The 9,648-nt window shown below is 35.6% G+C and overlaps 1 protein-coding gene across 2 annotated transcripts in view; it reads left to right on the forward strand.

Annotated features, from left to right (window-relative positions):
* Nucleotides 1-6,112, forward strand: part of MOSPD2 (motile sperm domain containing 2) — a 33,047-nt gene extending 26,935 nt beyond the window's left edge. For both annotated transcript variants that reach the window (XM_041416550.1, XM_041416553.1), the window contains exons 11-15: nt 406-502; nt 1,277-1,373; nt 2,019-2,148; nt 3,291-3,393; nt 4,085-6,112. In XM_041416550.1, coding sequence (XP_041272484.1) covers nt 406-502; nt 1,277-1,373; nt 2,019-2,148; nt 3,291-3,393; nt 4,085-4,231 — 574 coding nt within the window. In that variant the 3' untranslated portion in view covers nt 4,232-6,112. The remainder of the gene's footprint in view (nt 1-405; nt 503-1,276; nt 1,374-2,018; nt 2,149-3,290; nt 3,394-4,084) is intronic.
* The last annotated feature ends 3,536 nt before the right edge of the window (nt 6,113-9,648 follow it).

A 9,648-nucleotide genomic window follows, 5' to 3' on the forward strand; every position in this document is an offset into this window, starting at 1 on the left:
TATCCATGACAAGGTTAGATGTTTGAGGTTGAAATTACTCCCTGTCTGTGACACCTTATACTCCTTAACATGAGCATAAATTAAAGTCAGCGATGCTTTCCCTTAAGACACTGCCCAAAGACGCAGTAGCTGACTCCGAGTATCTGTTGGCTGTTACAGATGGCAGAAGTCAAGGGCAGTTATCAGCTGAGGCAGCCAGTTCCACTTGTCATGAGTCAACCCTGAGCTTCACTACATAATTTCTGCTTTTTGTTATCATAGCTTTTTTTGATGAAAATCTGTTTATGGTGACTGTAGCTGCAGGGTAGAAAGTATTTTATTTTCTTGGAGGTGTGGTCAAGTTTTTTCTGTGATCTGTTGTAAAGATAATCTGAAGAAACTAATTATTTTTAAATTTTCTGTTAGCCCAGCAGAAGAGCTATATTTTGGATCCAAAGAAACTGGAGAGAAAAAATGTTTGATAGTTCTCACAAACGTCACTAAAAATGTAGTGGCTTTTAAAGTAAGTGTTTTATGTGTGGCCTGGTTTACTAACTGTAACTTTTTCTTGTTTTCTGTAAGGAGGAAGAATGCTATTAAATCCATTTTACAGACAAAATTTTTTATTGTGTAGTGATGTTTGAGGCAGATCAAAGATCTTCTGGTTGAATTTATGTCTACAATGTACCACCTCAAAGTGGGTAATTAGTGTTACAAACCTTTGGAGCACTGACTAAAAAAAGAGCAAAAGTGATGGTTGGTTTTTTAGTGAGAGTAATACTTCTTGAAAAAGAAAGGCTTGAGCATTAAGTCATCTTTTTAGAATGTTTCTTTTAAAATAGTGGCTGGAAACAAGTTAGTAATACTAACTAAAAAATTATGCAGATCCATCTGCAAATGCCACCTTCAAAGAAATTAATAGTTATATTTACTTCAGAAAGATGGAGTTTACTTGCATCTTTGTGGATTTTTTCCCATGTTTTGCATTATCTGCAAATTACTTAAAATAACTTAAAATTTTCATATTTTCATATTTATTATAACATGTTCTTGGCTGGTTTTAAATATGTATGCAAAAGAAAAATAGCAAATGCAAGAAAACAAAGGATGAATGCCATTGACAGGGAGGAAAAAGGAATATTCAAGAGTCCTATTATGCCTACAAAATGATGTATTTTAGAGATTTGTCCTAATAGTCAAGCTTTTGGGGATTTAGCTATTACAGGATGAGAGAAGTTATGAAGCAATTGTAGTTTCTGCATGCACTCACTGTGTCCTTCATATTTCTTGTTTATAGGTGAGAACAACTGCACCAGAAAAATACAGGGTTAAACCCAGTAACAGCAGCTGTGAACCTGGCACATCATTAGATATAATAGTTTCTCTTCATGGTGGTAAGTAAAACTGTAAAAGAGAGCATGTAAGAAATCTGGGCAAGTAGCATTAGACATGCTCTAGACACTGATGGTTGTGTGTGCTTGCTGGTGTGTGGGACTGACTGATGCCCATGTCTACTTGACTCTTGTATGAGAATGGTACCATTTGTTAGAAAAACATGGATGTCAGAAAGGATTTGAGTAACTGCCTGTACTGATTTACTGCTCCACTTAGGCATAAGCAGCTGTTGTCTGCAACCCATTTTGTTTCTTGCCTTAAAAAACAAAAAGTCTGAGTGGCAGTTGTCTCATGGTTCATTACTACAGTGGGAGTTTATGTGCAGTAAATCAGTTTTCTAAATTGTTGCAAGGACATGTGAATTTGCTAGAGAAAATTTTGGGTTGTCTTTGAGCTATTAAAATGGAACTAGTTCTGTTAAAATGAACATATATAATTTTGGGGAAACTGTAATTAGAATTATTGAGCTTTAGAGAATAATTTCCTAGTTTTTATTTCTAGTAAGTCAGTGTCTGGTGTCCTGCAATAAGCAAGTTCTCATTTTATGGCACTTCTGTGCGAAATACTTCTATCCTCCTTGCAATATTGTTGTTTTATTTAAGCACACTGTTGTTTTTTGGTTTTTTTGTCTTCCTTGAGGGCAGGTTTTGCAGCTTCTTTGCAGGATCGTTTCCTTATAATGGCAGCAGAAATGGATCAGTCTTCTGGAGCAGGTGTGCCAGAACTGACTCAGTTTTGGAAAGAAGTCCCTAGGGCCAAAGTGATGGAACATAGGTAAGCATATGGTTTTCTGGTAATAGGGGTTTGGGGTTGCTTAAGCTTTTATTATTTAGCTGATTTATAGCATTTATGTAATCCTAATCAGTGAAGGATTTGCCAAATTCACTTGCGTGGTTACTGACCAAAATACATTACTGAGACCTCTGCTCTGTTTTAACTGATCAGATGTGGGCTTAATGTATAAAATGGTATTCTGGACATGCTGTTCTTTTTTTCTTGTTATTCTTGTGCTGATTAAGAGTTAAGTGGAAAAAATAGGAATGCATGTGAAAATACACGTGAACAATAGGGGTTCTGGTTTTTTAATAAGAATGTGTTGCTTAAGTTTTCTAAAAGGAAGCACTCAAGGAAAGCAGGCATAGTAAATGCAAAACTATTTTCTAGACAATATTAAAAATGTTCTTTTTCTTCTAGGGAAAATAGGAATTTTGTAGAAAATTTCTGTAAAACCTGTCACATGTTCATATGTGTATATTCAATATTTAGTGGTGAAATAGTCATCTAGAAAAATTGCTAGAAAAATACATTTTCCCATAGACTTTTTTAAATGCACCTGTTGCTCTTCTCTCTCATCCAGTCACATTGGGTGGTATCACTGAACATGTCTAGGAGAAGTTCCCTGCAATTTTGACTGGTTTTTTGCCTTAGATTGTTCCTGCAGTTTTGCTGTGGGTTTGTGGGGCTGTTTTTTTTGGAGCTGCCTTTACCCCCTCATGGCCAAAACTACTGTGGAAAAAGTATTTTGTGAGTCTTGATGCCTGAATCTTGTTCTGTATTTGCTTCAAGTGCTTATCCCTTACTTCCCTTTTGATTAAAATCTACATCATGTGAGTGACCTTGAGCTTCCTTGCATAAGTGGTGCAATTTATTTGGTTTCTTTTTAAGACAGACCCTGAAACAATAGAGAGAGGTTATTTGATTACAAGTGTGCTGTGTACATTAGCTACTCATGAATACAAACCTGACCTTTACTTTTTGGTAAACCTAGACTAAATGTAGTGTAATTACAATTATTGTCTCTTAAATTTTAAAAGTGTAGGGATTTTATCATCTTAAGATGGATTGTTTACTCCTAATTATGCAATATTGCATTAAATTTGTGATTTTTGGTATGTGTTCTTGTTTCCTTTTTACAGGCTGAGGTGTCACGTCCTAGAAAGTAGTAAGCCCTCTTCTCTGACATTAAAAGACAATGCATTTAATATTCCAGCAAAAACTAATGAAGATTTACATATACAGGTAATAGCATATTCCTTTGTGCTGAATATTTAGCAAAATTATAGAAAATGGTAGAGATAAAATAATAGATAAAATTATAGAATGTGGTAGAGATAAAAGAATTTTTACTGAACCTTTTTGGTATTTTGTAAATTATACTATTTGAATGTCTCAGCAATTGAAGGTAACTACATCAGTGATAGTGATAGTGATTTAATTATTTTGTTTAATGATAATGCTTTAATAATTATTAAATTTTCAATTCAGTTTTCTCCTTCTTCTTGTGTATATAGAGATCTGACATATCAAGGAGTGTCAGTGGTATCTTTTGTTTCTGAATGTCACCTGCTTGATGCAGGTCATATTGGTTATCCATAAGTTAAGATGTGAAGCTCTTTTAGTGGGAGAGATTCCTGAAGTGTGTAGTGATGGAAAAGGTATTGCTGAGAGACTACTGAGAGAAGGCCGTTTTTTTTCTCTTTTTTCTTTTTTCTTCTTTTTTTTCTTTTTTTCTTTTTTTTTCTTTTTTTTTCTTTTTTTCTTTTTTTTCTTTTTTCTTCTTTTTTTTCTTTTTTTTTTCTTTTTTTCTTTTTTTCTTTTTTTTCTTTTTTTTCTTTTTCTTTTTCTTTTTTCTTATTGCCAGAATAGCTCAAAATTGCCAAGTGCTTTCAAGTGCAGTAATTCTGACTTAATGAAACTGTTCTATTTTCAGCTAACTCATTTACTGCAGATTAATAAAAGACTTGAGGAGCAGATGAATCGCTGCCTCTGGTTCCAGCAGCTGTCACTTGTTTTATCACTGCTATCAGTTACTGTTGCTGCCTTCTGCTTCTACCTGGCGTATGCCCAGAGAAGCTAAAAAGAATTGCTGTGCCCTGGATGTGCTCTGCCTATCATGGCTCGTTGGAGTCAAAAAGATTGCAGTGCTGCACTTGGATTCTGGAACTGCCAAAATGAGGTTTGTGAGCCTACAGCAATGAACAAGGAACAGTTCACTGGGGAAAAAAAAAGATAGAAGAAATGAATGACCAGCCAACAAAATTACTGAAATTATTGTCTAAGTTGACACCTATGATAGGGCATGAGGAAGATGTTAAAGCTAGGACCTGTTTTCACTGAACAACTCAATAAAAACTACTGAACTGGAAGGAAGAAACCAAATACAACATTATTTAAGACTGTTGTGCTTTTTTTCCTCAATTCATCTACTTTAAATACAATATTTCATTTCATCATATTCATTCTTACATTGTGAATCACTCCCATAGAAGATGCAAGCAGTGAACTTAGTGTATTCCAAGGTTAATCTCTTCATCCAGGAAAATTTACAGAAATTATGTAGTACAGGTGGATTTTTTTATATAATCAGTGTATGTGCATATACATAAAGGAAGATATTTGTTGTTAGTAATTATTTTGATAATTCAGACTCATGGCTCTCTTTGGTTAAATTCCTTTTGTGCTTCTTCTAAATGAAAAGTTACTGTAAACATTTCTTACCAAGTAACATACGCACAAGACAAGACACTATTCCTATTCTCTTTTTTTTTTTTTTTTTGGAAAGCAACTTGTATTCAAATCACAGGAGTGTGGGAGCTGACTTTTACTGTGATGGCCTATTATTGGTTCATAAAAAGGCTATTAAATAGTCAGTGTAAGAACTCACTCTGAGCTGTGCAATATGGTTAAATTCCATATGAAATTATGAAAAAAAGCAAGTCAAATCAGGAAGATTAAATGCACTTGAAGGCAACATAAAAGTATTATGTCAGCCATTTCACAAAAATTGTTGTGGAAATGGTGCATGAAGCTAGAAAGAACTTTGCTAACAAGGATTCTTTGTACTCAGTGCTGTAAATATGTATATTAAAATGATAAAAACTTAAAAGGAGACTGATGGTATCTTTCATACATTTAAAATTTTCACTCTTTAGGAAATTTAAAAGAATTATGTTACTTGAATTAATTTTTGCTACAGATTGGCTTTGTAACAGATTTATTGGTTTTGTCTGCTAACTTTAATAGATGAGAAGTGATTGTTAAGGAAAAATAAAGGTCATGCTCTGCTTCTGTCTTTTTGCTTACAGTGTGTTAGTGATGTAGGATCATTTCTAGAAAATAGAAAAGGGCAGTTTAAAATAATGAACAGATCAACTAATAAAGCCAGCAATATGATTACTAAAAAATGTACAAAGCAAGGCTGCATAAATGTTTGGTGCACAATCTTCTGTCCTCTCTTAATTTATACAATGGTTTTACCACATCTGCTTTTTCTTAGCTTTTCACTAATCTCATTTCTGCCTGTTTTGTTTCTCAGTATTTTGTATTCCTAATGATTTGGCAATTAATATTGTTAACTGCTTATAATGAAGCTGTTACTTGGGTTCTTTTTTATGTGCATGCAACTAAGATGCTTTGCTTATAACGAAATGGATTGTTGTCTTAGTGAGAAAAGTAACAAAGTAATTTGTAACCTTAAGATAACAATAACCATGCTATTAAAATGCCAATTCCTTAATTTGGGTGGATTGAATAGCACTTTACTGTAAAATTGCCAGAAATATATTCTTAGAGTCTTTGCCAATATGAATATTTTACTGTTTTGGTGCTTTCATATATTTTCAGTATTTTATTACTTATTTTATTATTGGTATTTTCTTTGTATGAATCAGATGAACATCTTTTCTATTTTAATATATTTTAGAAAAATACAGTTAAAAAATAAATATGAGAAAATACATAGTCTTTAATGTTTAGTCTTTTAAAAGTAGCTGCATCTCCTGGGGTTTTTGCTTTACTATTAGTCTGCAGATGCTTCATATGGGAGGGGTCAATATGGTGATGACCCACAGTCTGTTGTGGAACAGAAGTTGTGGTGGTACCTGTCAGAGAAATGTGAAATAGGTGACAATGGCTCCTCCAACAGAATGCCTGACATAATCACATGGATGTGATACTGGCACGTCAGTGGTGCCATGGCACAAGGGATGCAAGTCCACACAAAGTGACTGTAGGGCTTTTTAACTTGAAATGGACATCAGTCAGTTTGTATTTTTCTTCTTTGAGAATGTCATTGTTTCTGTCATCACAGAGTATTTTCCCAGTATTTTCAAAGCTTTCCGTAAGTAGTTTCAGATTTTGTTTGACAGTCCTTGGAAATGGGTCTCACTGTGGAAAGTTTTGTGCTTAACACACACTGAAGGTACAGAGTAACATGATATGATACCCAAAATCAAGAGAAGAAACAAAAGAAACAATTTTATTTTTTTTTTCACGCTATGGGAAATGTGGTTTATAAAACTGCGGCATTTTAGAACTTAGTTCACAAAATAGGATTTGATTACATGAACTATAAAGATCTAAGATTTAATTTTCCTTTCCCTCATTGCAGATTCACAGTTAATTTAGGATTTTACAGACATTTAAGAAACAACAAAGATTGTAATCCTAAAATTAGCAATTTGTGCTCCAAAAGAACACATACTCTTTCCTAGCAAGGAATTTTTGTACCCTCTTCTGAGCTTCATTGTTCTATTTTCCTATGTGAAAGATCAGACATTTTGGAAAAGAAAAAACAACAACAACATGGGGATTAGGGGCAGCAGGAGCAGGGATTTTAAATTACCTTTATATTTCATGAGTGATTCCCTGCTGTAACTAATTTGTCTCTGTTGTTTGCCTTCCGAATCTCAGTTTGTCCCTGTTTCCAGAGGCTGTTAATTTATATGGGTTTTTTTGACTGTATGGGGTTTTATGGGAAAGCATTGTAAGTCTCTGCAGTGTCTTGGTGGTCCTGTGTATTGCCCTGGCAGCATGAGGATGCAAGTGTTGTTCTGTTGGTAAGCACAGTGTTAGTTCACTCATGTTCTAGGGCTTTGTTGTGAAAGTGGGCATTCAGTCAGAATAACTTTCTGCCAAGCCCATCACAGGTGGCTGTAAGAATTCACGGGTTTGGGTCTGGTAAAGCCCCCTAGGGTGTTGTGGCCCAGACATGAGGGTGTCTATGTGCAGTATGTGTATTGATTTAGGAAGAGCTAATCGCTTCTAATCAGCCAGGAAGAGCAGGTTGTGTCCTCATTTCTGAGGCTAAATAAGACATTTCAGTCAGCTTCTGCAGTGCATGTCTTATTTTCCCTGGAAGGTGGCTCACTGAGGAATTACCAGCCTGGTGGTGTGCAGTCGCTACATTTCCATTATGTTTGTGCTAGCGCAGGTATGTGATGGTAAGTGATGATTCCAATTAGACTTTTCAGTATCCCTGTTTCCTTGGCACAGTTCAGCATCAGCAGCTTCTGGCTCTGTGCCTCCTGCAGCTGATGAGAAACAACCTCCCTCTTTCAGTTTTCTCAATAGTTTCAGTGCCCCTTTTCAGTTGGAACCTCGCTGTTCTTGTTTTTGACACTTTATAGTGGTTGCACACAGTAATACAATATACACAGAATACAGAGACACAAAACATACAGCACAGGAAATCCATCTCTCGGGCATATGGCAGGGGTGAGTTTTCCTTCTTTGTGGAGGAACTGACTGAAGTTCCACGTGTTGACCTTTTCTGGGCCTGATATAAGCAGCTTCCAGGTAGATCTGAGCAATTACTGCTTTGCTACTTCTGAGCAGAAGCACTGAAATTCCCAAGTTATGTGAGCAAAAAGTAAGCATCTGGACAGATTTTTTTGCAGGTAGGTATCTTGTCTCCCGGCTTTCTTTATTCCCAAGAGTGGTGCACCAGGCTATCTGTTTGTCATGTTCTAAGTCACTTCAGTTTTCCTTATTGCTGGATAATGGCAGCTAATAGCCCTTGTTGATTTTAGATTGCATTGGGCAATTCCTTCTGATATTAATAATGAGTCCTTATACAAAGCCCTTTAAGGGGAAAAAACCCACCTGTTTATCAGTTGCCCATTGTTGGTGTCTTCACCATATCCTGAGTGTAGCAGCAGCTCACCCACAGGACTGCTACAGTCTTTCTCATGCCAGTTCAGGGTCTCTTGATCTGTTAGTAATTCTTTATTGAGTTCTAATTCTCTTAATTCTAGTTGTGCTATACTGTATTGGAGTTGTTTGAAATGCTGGAAATCCTGGATATGAAACAAGAGTCTGTTACTTTTGGTTATTTATCTTTCATTTTCTTTAGGCAGCAATAGCATGTACTCATTATTTTACTGTCACTTGGTGGTTTTGTACTAAGTATTTTTGAAGGTTTTCCTTTCTCTTTAAAAATACCTTGTTAGAATGGTGGTACCTTATGGATTTCATTCTTGATTAAGGAAGGCCAGCACCTGATGATGATTCAGCTTGCAAGAAACAGTGATTTCTTTGAAAGTATTCAAAGATTTTATTTTTTTCATTTTTACAAAAACTTAGAACTTCCTTCTGAATTTACACAAGTTTACTCAACCAAGGAGCAAAAATCTTGGCCTGTGGGAAGTTCCCAGAAGGAACAGGTAGTTGGATTTGTACTTTCTGTTACAGATCCAGCTACAAATAACAGCATTCATGTACTCATATTGTTCCAGTACATGTCTGTAGGATACTGAGAAGGAGCCACACAATGAACTTGCATTGCTGCTCAGTGAGAAAACTGACCCCACAGGTCACTGTAACCCAGACATTCTGGAGCACAAAGTGGAAAAATGCTACATAAGGATATGGTCTTCCCCCAACAGGCTGTTTAAGGGGTCTCTCTAGAGTCAGTGCCCCCCTATTAGGCATCAGGAAAGGGATCTCAAACAATCTTGACAGGTTCTGATTCACTGTGTTTTCCTTAAGTTTGCAAAGAAATGCAAGACAAGAGACAAAGTCCAAGTCTCCACTATCAGTTCCACCATAACCACAATCACATTTTGTGTTTATGATGAAATCGAAATTAAAATATCCTCTGGGCAGCCATGTTGTAGTCTAACAAAGCCTCTGTGGCATTCAATTTTTCAAAATGGCAACTTTCTTATATTTCCTCAGCCCTGTGTCTGTTAAAGTCATTGCCATTTTTATTTTTGACAGCTTGGAGCTATATCTGAACACCTGTTCTTCAAGCAACAGGGAAAATGACAAAAATAAAGAACACTATTTAAATAAACATAAATTACAGTAGTAGTGTGAAAAAGAAGCATTAATAGAATATCTTTAACTATTTTTTGTCTAGAATGCTACAAGTGATAAATTGCTAAATGGAAAAGTGAGTCTGGGCAAACACCACAGATGCTTCATTAATCTGGTGCAACTAAAACGTACAGATTGATGCTTGACCTCCTGGCATTACAGTAATCTGAATTACTA

The sequence above is a fragment of the Onychostruthus taczanowskii genome, unplaced genomic scaffold, assembly GCF_017590055.1.
Source record: "Onychostruthus taczanowskii isolate IOZ18803 unplaced genomic scaffold, ASM1759005v1 scaffold52, whole genome shotgun sequence".
In the NCBI taxonomy this organism is placed as follows: domain Eukaryota; kingdom Metazoa; phylum Chordata; class Aves; order Passeriformes; family Passeridae; genus Onychostruthus; species Onychostruthus taczanowskii.